We start from the raw sequence: 18,408 nt of genomic DNA on the forward strand, positions 1-18,408 counted from the left end.
GGTGTGTTAAACACGGTGTGAGCTGGTGGGGTTGATTAGTTGATCACACACCTGAAACAAGGACGGACGGGGGGGGGGGACAAACAAACTACACTAAGGGGAAGGGAGAAGGAAAAGGAGAAAAGGGGGGAAGGAGGCGTCAGAGGAGCGGCTGTGGAGTCCGGCTGACGCAGCACCTGTCAGTGGGAGGGAGAGGCTGCGTCCCCCTGGACTGACACCAGAGATGTGTCGGCTGTGCAAAATGGCTCCGCAAATCATCGTTAGAACTTGGCACAGCCGGCGATCGGAAAGCCGTGTCCCCGGTAACCAAAACGCCGGGCGCACCGAGGCATCTGTCGCGCTCAGCACATTTATCCGTTACTCTGATCCCCGACTGCTGACACATGTGCCGGTGCAATCCTCTTCGACCGGCTCTCAGCAGCGTCGGCGTAAACCAAACCCGAGCACTCTTGTTTTTCCGCCTTGCCCCTTTGTAAACTCTTGAGTTAGGGTCTAAGACAAGGCAGAAAACAATGACTTTGCAATCATAGAAAAGTGTTTGGATGAATGATTCGCCAGGCAGGAGCCCAGGAGATGCTGCTCCCCTCCATTAATAAGCTGGAGAAACAGCACATGAATGAATTTGACTCTACCATCCTCAGGTAGAGCAAAATCGTTGCACAACATTTCCTATTTGTTGCTTTTGCCGTTTATTAGTATGCTGATTATTGTTGAGGTTCACAAGCCAGTGTGGTCTACGATGTGTCAGATGTGAGACAAACTGGGACCACAACAGAGATCTCGCCTTGTTTAAGTCAAGCATGAACAGTGAAATGGTGGTAACTGACTTTTTCCGAGGAACTAGGAGCGTTTGAAGGAACTCTTGCCTGTTTCCACCACAGGGTCCACCACCACCCGTGGTCCCTGGCTCGGAAACCCACAGTGTTCCTGCAAAGGTTCCTTCAGTAGCTCCTGGGGAAAGTTCCTAAACCCTAACCCTAACCCCAACCCCAACCCTAACCCTAACCCTAACCCTAACCCCAACCCTAACCCTTCGCATTGACTTTGTATGTGATCTCATCGTGCGAAAGATTACGTCGACTCTAATCGTCAACGCAATGCAATGTATATGAAAGAAATATGGCAATAATTAGTGCAGACACTTTGGGATCTATCTATTCTTCTCTTCTGTAAATCTCCACATTGCCAAGTTCACCTGATGACAGAAACGTCCGCATCAGAACTCATTCCCTTCCTCTCTCTTCATTGGTCCTGTGGTCAGGTGAGAAAGCAGCCGGCAACTGGCCTTGCGGTCTGGAGCCGCCGGCCAGGACGTGTCCCAACGGGACCCAGTGCAGGGAGTACTGGACCGGACCCAACTTCGGCATCACCAACTTCGACAACATCCTGTTTGCGGTGCTCACCGTGTTCCAGTGCATCACCATGGAGGGCTGGGTGGAAATCCTCTACAGCGTGAGTCGACCTTCGGACTTTGCTCTACTTTGTGTTTATAAGCTTGATTTCTCACCGTCTGCCCGTTGTTGTCTCGTCATGTTCTTCGTCAACACCACCGATCGTGTCTCTTTTCTCCGCTGACGCTCTTGCCCGAGTGGCAGGGCCTCGCGGGGTTGTGAGTGTTCTGTCGGTTGATCTGTTGAGAGTATCGGAACACTTGATCTTATCGCCTGAGCACCCCCGTGGACTAATCTGACAACGTTCCTGTTCTCCAGATGATGAACCTGTTGTCCATAGGTCTTATCTAATGAGCAGCTTGTTGGGCGGATTTTGTTGGAGCATGTGTTTGCTCTCTTGGAAATATCACTCAAGTTGATTCAAAGGCCCCGCGGCCGCAAAACAACAACGATATGGCGGAATCTCCGTTTGAGCGGGATCTAATTATATCTCAGGCATCTGTTGTATTTGTGAACCGGCAACCTGAGGGTAAAACACAGAGTCCCACCGCCGGTTGTCAGTCTGTCAATGTGCGTTCTGCATGGACGGTCGGGTAGCAACAGTGGCACAGCGGGGACATACTGTACCTGTCCACTGTGAGTGGCGACGGAGGTATGCAAGGAATACAAATAGGTAAGTTTACTTTGAGTGAATGTACACCTCTCGAACAGCAGTGTTCCATCGTGCGAGTTGTAGCCCTTTGGATTTCAGCCCCATCAGAACGATGAGTAATCACTTTCAATTATTTATATTTGCATTTTTATGAACCTGTGACCAGACAATCCCATTTTATTCTGCACTGGCCCGAAAACAATGGACCCAAATGAAATAATCGGGTTACTGTTCTTCGGCCTTGTCGGTGACAGTCGTTATCCAGGTCTCCTCTCCAACGGTTATTTTACAATCAAAAAGTCCCCAACGAGTATTAGAAATATTAATCCAAGCTGAAGAAGCACAGACATTGTAGATTTTTTTAAAGACACAACACAACTCAAGTGGCGCCGCCGAGGACAATGTGTTAAACAGTCGTCAGTTAAAAAGTTAATACAACAACAACAAATACGTGGTGGTTAATATTTATGTTGCTTGTAGATTTATGACGTCACAAAAACACCTTTGCTTAAACTGATCTATTACGATCAAATGCCTATATGACATACATCACTGTATGTGGCAGAAGTTACTAGACGTGGCGCTGGTGCGACGCCCTCTCCGCCGCAGACATCGGACCTTGACCCTCTTTCACCAGGCCCAACAGTTTCGTTGTCTAAATGCGCGCTGCACTGCTGGTCCGTCAGGGGCAGCCGAAAGCATGACAGTGCCTTTCTGAACACACACAATCCCAGAACACTTAAAAGAGGAAGTAAGAATCCCCGACGGACGGGAGACGTCCGGCCAAGCGGAACTAAAAAGAGGGTTTCGTGTCTAGACCAAATCCCCACAATGGCCGTCTGACTCAGAGCTGTTTGGGTTTTTTTTTATTACTAAATGACGTGCAAAAAGACAATATATGTATTATTTGCACACACGCTGTTTGAATGTTTCCCTTTGCTCTGATCTTCTCCTTCTTTTATTCTCTAAAAAGGCTTTTTCCTTTTCCTTTGGTCCCTCTGCTCCACCTCTCCTCTCCCTGTCCCAGGAGACATGGCTCCACAGTGGGAGCCACTCACAGAGCCATGTTTCCTCCTCCTCCTCCTCCTCCTCCTCCTCTTCCTCCTCCTCCTCCTCCTCCTCTTCCTCCTCCTCCTCTTCCTCCTCCTCCTCCTCCTCTTCCTCTTCCTCCTCCTCCTCCTCCTCCTCCTCCTCTTCTTCCTCCTCCTCCTCCTCCTCTTCCTCCTCCTCCTCCTCCTCCTCTTCCTCCTCCTCCTCTTCTTCCTGGTCCTTCTCCTCTTCCTCTTCCTCCTCCTCCTCCTCCTCCTCCTCCTCCTCCTCCTCCTCTTCTTCCTCCTTCCTCCTCCTCCTCCTCCTCCTCCTCCTCCTCTTCTTCCTCCTCCTCCTCCTCCTCCTCCTCCTCCTCCTCCTCCTCCCTCCTCCTCCTCCTCTTCCTCCTTCCTCCTCCTCCTCCTCCTCCTCCTCCTCTTCCTCCTCCTCCTCCCTCCTCTTCCTCCTCCTCCTCCCTCCTCCTCCCCCTCCTCCTCCTCCTCCTCCCTACTCTTCCTCTTCTCCGTCTCCCCTCGCTTCTCTCCAGACGTCTCCCGGAGCTTTTCCCTGGCTCATTGCCACATCCTCAGCGCTGGAGACTCACGCTGCTGTGATGCCAGAACGCCTTTTCTCTCAGTCGCGACTTCTTCTTTGTATTTCCATCTTTTTCCTTCTCCTTCTGCTCAAACTCGTTGGCTTTTGATCCTCCCCAGTCATTTTTGTTTCCTCTCTTGTGTGTGTGTCCTTTTCTCCCCTCCAAGCATCGCTTCCTTGCCATCTCTGATTTATTCTCTTTAAGTCCTTCCTTGTCCTTGACGAGACTGATTCACGTGTTCAACTTGCCTGGCACCATTCACACGTCTCATGGAGACAGACAAATATTGTTTTGGATCGGGTATATTCGCAGGGTATTGTCGATAAGTCCACGTTGCGACGTTTTGGTTTTAAAGACGCATCACTGCTGCCACGTTGATGCCGTCCACACTACTCCAGAGTTTCCAGGGCGTTGTAGTATGAACGGTCAAAAACCTCATCACCAGATCTCGACTCTTACTTTTCACCAGCTATGGTATTTTCTTCTTAAGTTTTTCCTCTAACTAAGCAACCAACTGCAGATTCTTGTTTTCACCGGTACGCTCAATTCGTTTGAAGGTGTTTTTCGTATGGACAGCGATGTTCTCGCCAGAGAACAGAGCCGTCGGTGTATTTGTGTAGATGCAGCGGAGCGTGCGTGTCATGTCATGTATGTACTAATATCCGCGGGGGGGGGCTCTATTCTGTGGATCATACACTTTCCTGTAACCCGGCGTTAACCTCGCAGATTGATGACTGTGCTACCTCTGCCCGGAGGGGGATCATCTAGACCCTCCTCTCTAATGGTGCAAAAAGAAAAGAGCGCCCCCCCTCCTCCCATCCTCCCCGTCATTACCATCATGCTCCCTCTCCTTCTTCTTTCCTCTTGCATCCTCTTTGCCGTCCACCCCCACTTACCTCATACCTTCAGCTCCCCCGCGAGGCCACATGCCAGGAGCCTGTGGTGTCGTGGTGAAATGAATAATTGCTCTCTGCCATGCTTGTCTTCACTCGGAGGGAGTATTTGCAATGAGGGCTGCATCTAGATAGACGACCATAGAGCTTTAATATGAGCCTAATAAAAAAGAAGAAGCTACTTTTGTGGGCATGATGCACACTCGGTGTAAAGGCACGAAAAAGACAAGTTGGGCGCTCAGACGAGGAGCAACACTTTGTACGAGACCACTTCTGTGGTACAGCAAAAGAAAAACGATGCTGAAGAAGCTGCAGCTCACTGCACTCTTGCCAAAAAATAATGCAACATCATCAGGCAAGACGCTGCTCTGGGAAATCAGATGCTCGCGAGCAAACAGTCCTTGATTACCTGGTAATGCAATCAAGGAATTACCTGTCCTGTAATATTAGAAGCCCAACAGGTCCTCCAACCTAAACAATCACGACCCTCTGATTTCAATAACGAAAGCATTTGTCATGTGACAATTATGTTTAGGCACAAAAACTAAAACAGCATCCAAGAAGAAGAGCTCTCGATTCAACATCGTTGTGAAAAGCTTGGTTATAGGTTTATCATCCATCCATTCATCCATCCATCCATCCATCCATCCATCCATCCATCCATCCATCAATTCATCCATCCATTCATCCATCCATTCATCCATCCATTCATCCATCCATTCATCCATTCATCCATCCATTCATCCATCCATTCATCCATCCATCCATCCATCCATCCATCTATCCATCCATCCATCAATTCATCCATCCATCCATCCATCCATATACTACTTTATCCTTTAAGGGTTGCGTTAAAGCAAAGATTATTTGAAGTCATTAAGGTTAGAGAACTTTCATCGTCATAACCAAGTGGTTTTAGTTGACAATTACAGAATCGTTGGATGGACGGTGTTTCTTTTTACCCACACTGCATCTGCACGCTAATCTCATTGAAATGAACCGACAGGTATTTCGGTGAAGTGTCTTTGCGCCCCATGAGCGAGCACTGCCGAAGGACAGAATGTCATCAAACCGAGTCGGCGCCACTTCTTGATGTTTTAATCGTGAACGGAGCAGGGGGGAAGAAGGGGAAGCGAGTCCAAACGAGCAGAGATTTAGGCTTATGCTAATGATCGCAACGTTGCCAGCCGCTCGCAGAGCTGTGCTTTTGACTCCAGCAAGAAATATCCTCCCATCAGTGTCGTCTTTAGCGGCTAAACCCGCGCGGCGGATGTGAGCGATATGCAACTGTAGAACGTCGGAGGCCAGATTACGCTGGAACGTGCATCCAGAAGTTTAAATTACGCATGCAGAGGAAAATAATAAGCGTTATCCTTCCAAATGACTCTGCTTCCCCTCCATCTTCCCTCCCTCCTCTACATTCTAAATTCCTCCCGCCGTGATAATAACAGTCCGCTCTCAAGGTTAAAACTGAATATTAATAGGAGGACAAATTACTTTACGGTGTAATCATTCAGTCTTTCCCATATCATTTTTATTAGTACGCTATTTTTTGGTGCTTTCTCACAGTAAATCATCTGCATTGCTAAACAGAACGCGGCGTATCGTTCACCTCTCTGCAGGGCGACACATGTTCACCGTCCTCTCCTCCTGCAGGTCCCATGTTAGATACTGATGACGTGTTATCAGCATCCAGCAGCGGCCAGATCAGATCTGACTTGCTGACGTCTTATTGTGTTACTGGACTTCCTCTGTGACTAAGGTTTGTTAAGGTTCAGAAACAGTTGTAGTCATAAGCTGCCGTCTGACACTGGAGACTGTACATTTTTCGGGAGGGGCTGTACGTGAGGACGCAAATGTTTGCAAATGTTGTTCCGGACGTTTTTTCCGGAGCTTTCAATGCATTTGAAGGAATTGCTTTTGTGTGTTTTGTGTGGGAAGTCTTGGAGAAAACAAAGATTTGAACCTTTGTAACCTTTTGGTACGGTTTCCCAAAAACATCTCTGAGAGGGTTGGTTTCTTTTTTTTTTTTAACCATAAATCAAATAATACTCAAAAACAATTACAAACAGTGGGTTTTTAAATCAATAAATAAATACATTTCATTTATAGCACCTTTTTCATCAAAAGATCTCAAAGGGCTATTTTAGCCATAGTATTTCAATTTAATCTTAAAACAAAACAAGGAAAATTAAGAAATGTGTCATCGGCCTTCTGATTTTCTTTGGCCCCAAATGACCCCCGAGGTGATTATGACGTTATGAGCGACGGCATCTGTGGCAGCAGGTTGATTTACAGCATCACAGGAAACACTGCAACATGTTTTTTCATCATGTTTTTGGCAAACGAACTTGGTTAGTGACCTCCAGGGAGAACGGTCTGTCTCTTCGAGTGACCCAGGGGCCGGCGTCGAACTGGAAGCGTCCCCAACTGACACACCTCTGCTGTGTCACGTTCCGCTTTCACACTTAAAACATGCGCACGCGTCACTTGATATTATATCCGCTGTCGTTTGATTCCCGTGTTCAAGGCTCGTATTTATTTGTTAGGAGGGAAAAAAGATTTATGACATATATATCTTGAAGTGTGAGAGAGAGAGAGGGCAGTGTGTGTGTGTGTGTGTGTGTGTGTGTGTGTGTGTGTCCTCTCACTTCATTAGAGCCGTGTGAGTCGCCGGGGCGGGTGCACCTTGACCTCGACAGGGGCAACGTCGTCCTGTGCAGAGTCCGGGCGCTCGTCAAACCCTTGTAAAAATAGCGCAGCGCAGAGGGAACGGTGGGTTCCATGTTGTGTGTGAGCGGCCGGTCACAGCTGTGTGCGAGTTCTCGAACGTCATGCGGATGAACCGAAAGCTGACCGGAGTCACAACGTGGATCTAGTGTAAGTTTGTGAACACAAGAAAAATTATAATTTGGTGTGAAGTATTAAAGCAAATCGTTATGTCTTTGGTATTATAGATTTTCTTGTGTTTGCAAGTTGTTCCCTATTTACACATCCAGTGAACATTGAGCTGCAAAGATAAATCGATTAATCGATTAGTTATCGACGACTAAATTAATGTCCAACTTTTTGAAAATTGATTAATCGGTTCAAGTAGTTTTTATGAAGTCAAAATTCTATGATTTCCGCTTCTTACATTTGGATATTTTCTGGTTTCTTTCTTCTCCTGAACATCTACGTCAGGAGTCCGGATGATTCTTCCTTTAGATGGTGACATCACAGATGTCACCATCAAAGCCGGGAGAGGCGAGAGCGCGACAACTTCCTGCACCCGCTGGAAGCTGTCGACCAATCACAACAGAGTGGAGCCAGCTGACCAATCAGAGCAGACTGGGCTTCATCGGGAGGGGGGAGGGGCCTTGAAGAGACAGGAGCTAAAACCGAGAGTTTCAGACGGAGGCTGTGAAAGAGGAGCTGCAGGAATGAACAGTCTGAGCAAACTGATGCGTTGACTGAACATCAGAGCATGTAAACCGTCTCAAGTAATAACCCAAATTAAAATTATAAACCCTGAATATGAGCATAGCACGTCTCCTTTAATAAAACATGTAAGAAGGCGAAGCAAGCGGTCATCCTTTTGAACTCCAGGCGCTGATGAAATATCTCTAAAATTAGCGCAGCGGCTCAGTAATTCAGTGTCAAAAGATAAAAGCCTGGAATTCAATTCATCCAGGGAACTGTTTTGATTTCGTCGAGCGGCTCTCTGAAGACCGTCTGCTCTCGGAGATGTGGAGTGTTCAGTGTGCTTCGCTGTAGATGTTTCAGGACGGCGAGGAGCTGACGATCCAGAGCGGCTGTCTTCTTCACAGCAGGCTTTCCGTGTGTGTGTGTGTGTGTGTGTGTGTGTGTGTGTGTGTGTGTGTGTGGGAGTAGTACACTGTCACACTGCAACTGCATGATGCACGGCTCCAACTTATTTGGCGATGACTCACGGGAATAACAGAGGTGGAATAAAGATATGAAGTGAACTTATATAACTTGTATACATGAAAACCATCAAGTAGGAGGATATGAGTTAATACGCAGCATCGAGGTTCAGTTTCCAGAATCTTAAAATGACTCTTTAACCCTTTTCGATGCAAAATCTTTTCTCTATATCACAAATTTCATACATTTGCTCAAAGTTTTTTCAAAATGTGACCAGATCTTTTCAAATTTGATCCGTGTCACTCAGTCACAGGAATCAAAAACATTATGACCTCAGTTTCTGCATCTGCTGAATTATTTGAGGGTTCTTCATAAGTCGATGGGAGTTTCCACAAAGTCTGACTGTTACTTAGTTTTTCTTCCTCTGGCGTTCCGAGGTAATTTAACACAAGCAGAACTCTGGATGCTGCGTCTGGGCACAGTTAGTCACAGTACAACTACTCATGTGGACAAATATCAGATGTGCTGCCCAGACTTAATCACTGAATTAGCAGCTCCGTCCTTTTGGGCTTCTCCCATTTGTTTTCAACTGACACAACTTTTTAAAACGCTGTGCGATTGCAACCAGATGAGCATGAAATGTTAATTTTGAATACAGTTCTTCCCAGATGAAATTTGAATTAACAGATGCCTCAACAGCAACACGATGACTGTGAGCGGACACATCTCGGGACTTTCTGTAATTGAAAGTTCTAATGTTCCCAGAGAGAATTTAGAAGTTAATATAGTTTACAAACTTCTCAACATTAATGACTGACACAATAACACTTCAAGATAAGTGTACAATCTTCGTCTGAAGCATTTTTTTTAAACAAGTTGAATATACAGTACGTTTACCGTTATTGGCTTTTGTGTGTCAATACTTTTGCATGTTACACTTGTTCGTACATTTTTATTCTAACGATTTTGTTTTCTTCCGTCATCACATATGGGGTCATTATAAAGAACCTCGCTGAAGGCAACGCCGTGCATCAGCAGTTTTTCTTAATGAACTGAATTCGTACAGCCTGTGGCCTTGATTTGCCATATGCCCTGAATTTTTCTCTCCTGCGGAAAAACACAGTGTGTCTTAATCACTTATTGCACGGCCCCTTACCCCTTATGTATATATATATATATATATATATATATATATATACACATATGTATATATATATATATACATATATATATAGAATATGCCTATAGTCACTCAGAACATGCTGATGTTTGAACTATACACTATACACGAATATCTGTTGGTATTAAAGGCCAAAATGATTATTTATATCTTTTATTTAAATTGGATTCTAAAGCAGCAGCTTGTAAGATTTGATCATGGATCAGGCTAAATAAATAGACAAATATATATTTCTTCACGCTGAGGTCTCTAGAGATAGAAACAATTATTATCAAATCTGAGGCTTTGGTTTCCTGTAGGTCAGCTGACGTCATGGTCTGATCCTAGTCTGTCTATCAACTATATTTCATGACGTGATTTGACTCCATATCGGTCAAAGACATACTTTGTCTTTGTCTTTGTTGTAAAGTTGTAAAGTGAGTCGACAAAGTCAGGTCCTCTGATAACATATGAAAACCTCAGTTTTAGAAAGTGAGGAGGAAAATGTTGAAGATGCAAGAAGCGTCTCGTCGCATCACGTGTTTCAAAATCCATAGTGAGGATCAAAATAACATAAATTCACGAAACATGTCGACAGGAACCCTGAATCTCTTCTCAAGCTTCACAAAATCAGATCGTGTGCTCTCGTGCATTCCGCTCGTTCGATCCCTCGAATCCGAGGTAAAACCGCCAGCGTGCGGCCCCCCGGCGCCAAGACCCTCGCCGTGCTCCCTGGATTCTAGGGAAGAAAAACAATTGCGCGAGCTCCACCGAGCTCGGCTCGTCTGCCCTGAGCTGTCAGCTGGAGAATTAAGGCCGCGTCAACAGGAGAAGTCTTCCCTCCTTCACCAGCCGACTCCGGGACTGGAAGCTGACGCAACAGACTTCCCCCCCCCCCCCCCCCCCCCCCCGGCCCCCCCCCCCCCCCCCCGGCTCCCCGGAGGGGAGAGGCATTAGGATACTGGATCTGCTGCTGCTGCAAACAGAAAAGAGCTGCGTGTTGTCCAACCCGACGATACTAAATAAGATAAATTGACCACTTTAAGAGGCAGTGAGCCATTTTAATCCAATTCACTTTTTGTAAAAATCAGCGAATATGTCCTCACGGTGTGTACGCTGTCGGCTCTCCGCTCAGGCCGGGCTCTGCCAACTGTCATCCAACAACAAACAACCAGATAGGTCGCTTGTCCGAAGCGGCTTCTCACGAATCCCCAAAATGAAAAGGAACTTAGGCGCGTTCCTTAAAAAAAACAAAAAGCACGACTATTACGTCAAGCTTCATTAAATCGATCTGAACGGACGTGGAGAGACGAGGGGGGACGGTTGCCGGTGTTACATTCTCTTCTCGGAGAATTTACCAAAAACACGAAGAGCAAGAGGCAAGAAGAGAGTTGAGTGATGAGATGATGAGGCCGGGATGAGGTGTTAGAAAAAAGGGAATCTTCTGCCAGCCTCTCTGACAGCCGAGACTGTGTGTGTGTGTGTGTGTGTGTGTGTGTGTGTGTGTGTGTGTGTGTGTGTGGTACATAATATAGATCTCCAGGCTGCCTATTCGGCCGCCCCTGAGCCGCCTCCCATCACAATAACAGCCAGCGTGCGGCGGCGGCGGCTTCAACACTGGCGTCTGCCAAATGTCACCGTCAGTCCGCGGGTCCGTCCCCTGCTCACAGGCCCCCCGCTGTGTGGGAGCCCCTCTCAGACACGGGGGGGAGCTGACTCCCAGGAACCCCCCTGGGGAGGGGGGACAAGCTTGGACATCAGCGCTTCTGTTGTAGCCAGTCAGCTTTGGCCTTCAGCAAATATAAAGCACCAGTAGGTCTCTGTTGGGGTTGTCCTGTTCCAGAAACATTAGCTGTGCTTACAGGCCGCAGATTTGTAAAGCAGCAATATTGAGATGAGTTGATATTTATTAGTAGAAATCATTATGAGTTATTCATGTACTTGTTTATCTATTTTTATGGAGTAATACCGTCATTCGTTAGGAGTTGTGGTTTTATATGTTGTCCAATAATCTTTTTAGCTCATTTTTGGTCTCCACCACCACTAGGGGGCAGATATCTGTCCCTGTGAGCAGCTCATTTCACTAGTCATTTCAACAATAGTTAAGATTAAAATGTAGATTATTGTAACTTTAATTCCGTTTGTAGTCCAATATGATTCTGTTCATCAACGCTTTAGATTTTTTACATTTTTTTTTTTGTGAAATGAGGTCACTGATCAGTCCTCAGCTGGGAATTGAACTTTTGAATGTGCGGGTACATAATCCGGGTGAAATTAAACCAATTTGCGACTTGAAGACGATCTGGATTTTTCTCATTAAAAGTTGGATTCTAAAAAGTTGAGACCCTAATGAAAGTATTTTTTACAAGCCCAGGTGTAATTGGCCCAGGTTTGGCCAAGTGTCGGCTTCGTGCGAACGGTGACGAGAGGCGACGTGTGTGGCCGGACCAATTCAATTGAATATTAATGAACAGCCCGCTGCGATCGCTCTGACCGTCATCAGTCACGGGGATCTGTCTTCGTGTATCGGCCCAGGGCATCGCTGCGACCAGGCGGAGTTCAGACGAGTCTGTTTCTAAAGACTTGAAGGTCGTGCAGCAGTGATCCTGGTGAAGACCAGTTGGTGCAACCGGTCCCAGATGTCTACACACCTTTATGTACCTTTACGTGTCCTATCGCCAGAGACACGTAGATCCAGTACATAGCACACAAGGGGATAAGCTAATAGTTCACAAGCGGTGTAAATCAGAGGACATGGGTCAGTGCAGTTACCTGCTGTATCTGTGTGTCTGTCATTTCGTCACCTCGGCCGCCGGAAGACCGAGTCGTCGCGGACAATTCATTGGAAATAGAAATACTTCTGAGCGGCGTGACTCACGCTGAATTAGAACAGTTGTTTTGGCCTGATAGAGGACTGAGCAGCAGTCGATGGAGACGAGCCAGAGACTTTTTAAATTGCTTTTTTTCCCCCCGCCGTTTCTTCCAAACCGAAAAGTTGTCAGTGTTTTTTCGATTTGACGCGAGTTGGCAAATGGTTTTTTTGTTTTGTCAACCGAGTCAATAAAAACACATTCTTATTCGCAGCTCCTGACTGAGGGACGATGGAGCACATTCATCCACTGTCTTCAGCTTTTCTTCTTTCTTTTTGTCATTTAAAACCAAACATCGCTGCATTTACTTGTGAGATGCTCATTCACCATTTCTGACTAAAATAGCTTCTTTTTTTTGTTCAAGCACAGAGAATACACATTTGCACGAGTTATTTAAAAAAAGACGAAACTTACTACCCAGGTAGTTATTTGAATCAGTGACCTGCATTAGGTTACACACTTCACCTGCTTATTTAATCTACCGCGTGTGTGTGTGTGTGTGTGTGTGTGTGTGTGTCCAGACCAACGACGTGGCAGGAAACACCTGGAACTGGCTCTACTTCATCCCCCTCATCATCATCGGGTCCTTCTTCATGCTCAACCTGGTGCTCGGTGTCCTATCAGGGTAAGTCGACCGCGATCACGAGCGCATTTAAACTCCAGGAGCTGGAGCAACGTATTGGGAAAGGAAAGCGGTTGATGTATTACTTGTTTCGGACAGAGAATTTGCCAAAGAGAGAGAGCGCGTGGAGAAGAGGCAGGAGTTCCTGAAGCTCCGGCGGCAGCAGCAGATCGAGAGAGAGCTCACCGGGTACCTGGAGTGGATCTGCAAAGCGGGTGAGGTTCATCTCTGAAGCAGCGTGAGCTGGCGCTGGTGTGTTTGTTGTGTTAGAACGACGGGGACCAAATCAGTCTTTCCTTTCTTTTCCTTCCCTGCTGCAGAGGAGGTGTTGCTGGAGGAGGAGGATGAGATCGCAGAGGAGAAGTCCCCGCTGGACGGTGCGTGGTACAAGAGGAAACAGAACCTGCCAGGTGAAAACAGTGTCTGTTTCCCCGACTTGACCAGAGGAGGCCGACGGTTTAACCAGGGCACAAATCATTCACATCCGAAGATCCATTTTCTATGGCATCAAAAAAAAATAAAAAATCATCTTCGCCATGAATGTGTAGTTTGGCCTCAGGCCTCGTCCACACGTATACAGATATCCACTGAAACTATGTCACATTGTCAGGAGCAGCCGAACCCACAGGCGGCCTCTTAACCCGATACAGTGAAGCCACGGCGGCCAATCAGAGGCCTGCAAAGACTTGTAACCGGTTCCACGAGTGGCAACTCGCCGTCACTGATTTAACGAACTGTATTTGGACGGTACCAGCTGTCAATCCCACTGTATCCACGCCCCAATGCATTCGATGCTTTATGGTCTCCTTTACACAAAAATGAGACCACGATATACAAAATGAACGTCATGAGACCGCAAACTCCTCAGGAGAATGCGAGAAGTCTATAGACTTCTATAGAAACAACCAGCGGAGTCGCCCCCTGCTGGTGGTTCCACAGAACACAGGCTTCAGGCTTCTTCCGCAATCGCTTCATTTTCCGGACCCGGGGACTACGTCCGTTTTTATAGGCACCAGGCTAACGTCTGTCTACATGTGCACACTGACCTATTCACCCTGGAAGGAGATATATATATATATTCATATATATATATATTCATATATATATATATATATATACACACACTGCACTTATGATCAGCCTGGCACCACCGTGCTAATCGTGGTTTTCTCTCTACTCATGTTGCCTTTATTACAGAAATCAGCTCACTGTTATTTAATTCTCTCCCTCTCTCTCTCTCCATCTCTGTCTCTCGCTGTCTCTCGCCCATGATGTCAGTCCATTAGGGCCGATGTGGGGACGACGAGGGTTAATTAGTTAATACATTTGCCGGTAATCGGACGCACGACGCTGGAAACAAATCCGCGCCGACGATTCCAGTGAAGTGACAGCAGCCGGCCGCCTTTTTTCTCTTTTTCTCTTTTCTCATACGAGGGATTAGAACGACCGAATCCACATTCTGATGTCGCGAGATCCAAAAAACGTATGGACTTGGCCTTTGTCAGATGAGTGACAGGTGCGGGGAGAGGAGCACAGTGTCCATCATGGCCGACTGACTCAAGAGAGATGGTTTTAAAAAAATGATTCATCCACAATTTGAGTGTTAGAACCGGGCTGTTGCTGTTGTTTTTATTTTATTTTTAAAGGTCTGGAGAAGAAGGAGAAGGAGCGAGCCCACAGCTCCGGCGTGACACAGAGCCGGTCACGTGACGACCGCATTCGTGTCACGCTGGCAGTTTTTCATTCCAAGGCTGAGCTTCAAGCAGGAAGGCAGAAAATCTCCAAATGAAAAAACATGATTGATGCCTGCTATTCATAGTTTCCAATTAGCTCACCCCCTCCATTCACTCTCTCACACACACACACACACACACACACACACACACACACACACAATCTGAACAGCGCAGCACCAGGCCCACGTTTCTCTTCTCTACTGTATTTTAATATTTCTTCCCTTCTGGTCCGTGTGGTTCTCTCTGCAGTTCTGAAACGAGGCAAAGTCAAGAAAGGTAAAAACGACCTGATCGGCGCCGAGGAGGGGGAGGATCCGTTCGCCGACATCTCCTCCGTCGGTAAATCTCTTCACCCGCCGCCCACGACCTCTGACCCCCTCACACACTTGTCTGTTCACACAGAGTCGACCTTTCCCATAAAAAGCCTCATGTAGCCTCACTACTAAATCCAACATACGTTCATAACGGGAGCATATTCTGCACCTCAGACTGTTTCTCCTGTAAGAATCAAATCACCCGGAGGGAAAATAAATATCATTTAATATTTCCTAATTAGATTGTTGAATTGAAATATCGGCAGAATCACCCGCAGCATTTTTCAAATTTGATTTTTTTATAATATTAACAGACTTATTGGTCCCAGCGTGTAATTTTCTCATATGTTGGTTGGAAGTAAAGATAAGTGAAAAGGTAAGTGAATCCATTTTTGTCGCCTCAAAATTGAAATTGCTCCCTTTCTTTTTTCCCCTTCCTCCGACTAAATATCTTATCTCACGAAATGAAGTGCCGAGGGAATCGGAGCGTCAAATGTTTTGGTCTCACTCACTTGTTTCACACGTTATGCCTCCAGTTCCATATCTGAAATATCAGATGCCTATTTTTTTTTTAATGAGGAGCTTTGGGTGAAAAAGATTCAAAAGTGATATTTATGCTTTTTCCTTTTCCGTCCCTTGGGTCCACATTGTTGCCTCTTTGTGTTTTTTGCAGTTTGTAATCCTGCTGGCAAACACATCTTTCAGTGTCTGTTAGCAGATGACATGTAGCGCAAACTCGAACACACGTCGCTGTCAGCAACTCATTTCTGCAACTTTTTGTGACCTGAGGCGCAAATGCAATCCTGGTGCAACTCGAGGGGGGAAAGTGAAAAAAAGAAGAGTCTGGAACAAGATGAATACATCAGGTTTTTTTGTAGGAGTACAGCTAGTTTGCTCTTCAACCAACCCGCAGCATGAAAATTGCTTCTTTCATCTGCTTGCAATTTTGGTGAAATGTAGTGTGAGCAAGAGGAAAAGCGAATTGTCGTCTCGAGGTCTCGGCGAAAGACGACGTGAGAATGTAAACTGGGAAACGGTGACAAACATCTCAACCTCTCTGTCCCTCGTCGTCGCCCTCCAGCGCCCCCCGGCTCTCCGTTCGGCCGAGCCAGCGTGAAAAGCGGCGGCGGCGGCGGCAAGATGGACAGCTCGTCGTACTTCCGCCGCAAGGAGAAGAGGACCCGCTTCTTCATCCGACGCATGGTGAAGGCCCAGAGCTTCTACTGGATCGTCCTGTGTCTGGTGGGACTCAACACGCTGTGCGTGGCCATCGTCCACTACGACCAGCCCGACTGGCTCACGAGGGCCCTCTGTGAGTCGCACGCGCAAACACACACTCATGCACGCGCACTCTTATTCATGTTCATGTTCTGCTAAAGTGTTTTTTCCTCCAACCAGACACGGCAGAGATCGTGTTCCTGGGCCTGTTCCTGACGGAGATGAGCATGAAGATGTACGGCCTCGGAGTGCGGAATTATTTCCATTCGTCCTTTAACTGCTTCGATTTTGGGGTAGGTCACCAGCCCGTTTTTTATTATTATTATTATTATTATTCATTTTCCTTTCATGCGAACTTTCAAAAGTGCGCGTGAATTCAACCTGACCTCTAGATGGAAACCAACGCTCAGGTGTAGAGACTGGATGCCACTCCAGCGGTGCCACTTCCTGTTTGGATGCGCACGAGGTCGCCCGGCGGTTTGAGGGCGAGAGGTTCACGAGTGGGTTTTTTAAAATGCCTCCCGATAACTTTGTGGCCCTGCGCTCTCGTCTGCAGGTGATCGTGGGGAGCATCTTCGAGGTGATCTGGGACATGATCAAACCGGGGGCGTCGTTCGGGATCAGCGTGCTGAGAGCGCTGCGGCTGCTCCGGATATTCAAAGTCACCAAGTGAGTTCCTTTCTAGAGAACGCACGGACAAAAAGGAAGCACGACAGGATTTAGTCGGAGGAAGACTGCTTTTCTTCGCTCGCTCTTCCATAAATGTGAAACTTAAAAGACGATACGTGTCAATCATAATTTTAGTAGCTTTGTTGGGCAGAGTAGTGAGATTAGCTACTGGATACTCACGTGAAATGAAGCTTCGTGGTCGTTTAACTCGTTCACTCTCTTTTACGTTACAGAAGCTTCTCTTTCATTTTCTTCTTAATTCCCTTTTCTTCCCTGAACTGACAATCCACTTCCTTTTATCACATGAGATCAGCTGTAACCCTGTGAGTCAGTGAACCTGGCAGCCGTGCACCCCGACTCACTGCTTCCTATTCTGCATTAAGCCTTTTGTTTTGTACCGTCTGTTGAGTTTGTCTCTTCTTGGCTTTTTGGAGCAAATTTTATTTCGTCCGCTCGACCGTCATTTTCGTTTTTCCGTGTCCGCTCGCTTTCCCCTGTCAGATACTGGAACTCGCTGAGGAACCTGGTGGTCTCCCTCCTGAATTCGATGAAGTCCATCATCAGCCTGCTCTTCCTCCTCTTCCTCTTCATCGTGGTCTTCGCCCTGCTGGGCATGCAGCTCTTTGGAGGACAGTGAGTAAATCTCTCCGACCCGTCCCGTCCCGTCCCGTCCCGCTCTCTGACCGCTCTTTCCTCCTCTTTCCATCCATCCAACATAGACACACACACACACACACACACACACACACACACACACACACACACAGACAGACGCTCACCTCCTCTCCTCCTGCGTGTGTGTGTGTGTGTGTGTGTGTGTGTGCGTGCGTGCGTGCGTGCGTGCGTGCGTGCGTGCGTGTGGTCCCCGGCCCGGCGTGGCGGCGGTGACAGACGTGTTGACGCAGCAGGTAGCTGGCACAGCAGCAGCCCTTTGATATCAGTCTCTGCAGGAGCTCCACGTCTAATGACACCATCGCCTCATGATTCTGGGCTGCGGCTCCTCAAATGTCACTGTACGACCATGACTAACATCAGTTTGGGGTTTTATTTTATCGCAAATATATATATATATATATTTATAGGCAATATCTGTTTGGTTCTTTAATAATAATAGAACGTTATTTCTTTAGCACTCGTCTAAATAAGGTTATAAATACACAGGAATAAAACAGCGCAACAAGACAGAGAAAAATTAGAAATATCACATGAAAGAAAATGGTAAAAACAAACAACGTCATTTGAAACCAGTTCCTATAAAATATGTATTAAGCAACGATGCATGAGACTCGTGATGACTGCAGTTTACTAGTAAATAAACTGTTCATTTTATATGGTATAAGTATAATTCGGGTTTATTTAAACTTGGCCATTATTTTGTTTGTCGTAATGAAAA

At 46.7% G+C, this 18,408-nt stretch overlaps 1 protein-coding gene and 2 long non-coding RNA genes across 5 annotated transcripts in view; 2 read left to right on the forward strand and 1 right to left on the reverse strand.

Moving 5' to 3' along the window:
- The window catches only part of LOC124849737, a 9,285-nt gene extending 1,523 nt beyond the window's left edge, over positions 1-7,762 (reverse strand). The window contains exons 1-2 of the long non-coding RNA XR_007030221.1: positions 7,697-7,762; positions 7,212-7,435 (exon numbers count right to left, since the gene is read on the reverse strand). This is a non-coding gene — a long non-coding RNA (uncharacterized LOC124849737). The remainder of the gene's footprint in view (positions 1-7,211; positions 7,436-7,696) is intronic.
- The window catches only part of cacna1bb (calcium channel, voltage-dependent, N type, alpha 1B subunit, b), a 104,444-nt gene that overhangs the window by 40,944 nt on the left and 45,092 nt on the right, over positions 1-18,408 (forward strand). For all 3 annotated transcript variants that reach the window (XM_035608192.2, XM_035608193.2, XM_035608194.2), the window contains exons 8-16: positions 1,262-1,452; positions 12,978-13,081; positions 13,178-13,293; positions 13,399-13,488; positions 15,064-15,153; positions 16,210-16,440; positions 16,527-16,639; positions 16,903-17,015; positions 17,517-17,648. In XM_035608192.2, the coding sequence (XP_035464085.2) occupies positions 1,262-1,452; positions 12,978-13,081; positions 13,178-13,293; positions 13,399-13,488; positions 15,064-15,153; positions 16,210-16,440; positions 16,527-16,639; positions 16,903-17,015; positions 17,517-17,648 (1,180 nt within the window). The remainder of the gene's footprint in view (positions 1-1,261; positions 1,453-12,977; positions 13,082-13,177; positions 13,294-13,398; positions 13,489-15,063; positions 15,154-16,209; positions 16,441-16,526; positions 16,640-16,902; positions 17,016-17,516; positions 17,649-18,408) is intronic.
- LOC118284952 lies at positions 7,307-8,075 on the forward strand. Its single transcript, XR_004785001.2, has 2 exons — positions 7,307-7,440; positions 7,744-8,075. It is a non-coding gene; the product is annotated as an uncharacterized LOC118284952 (long non-coding RNA).

Source organism: Scophthalmus maximus, chromosome 20 (genome assembly GCF_022379125.1).
Source record: "Scophthalmus maximus strain ysfricsl-2021 chromosome 20, ASM2237912v1, whole genome shotgun sequence".
Lineage (NCBI taxonomy): Eukaryota > Metazoa > Chordata > Actinopteri > Pleuronectiformes > Scophthalmidae > Scophthalmus > Scophthalmus maximus.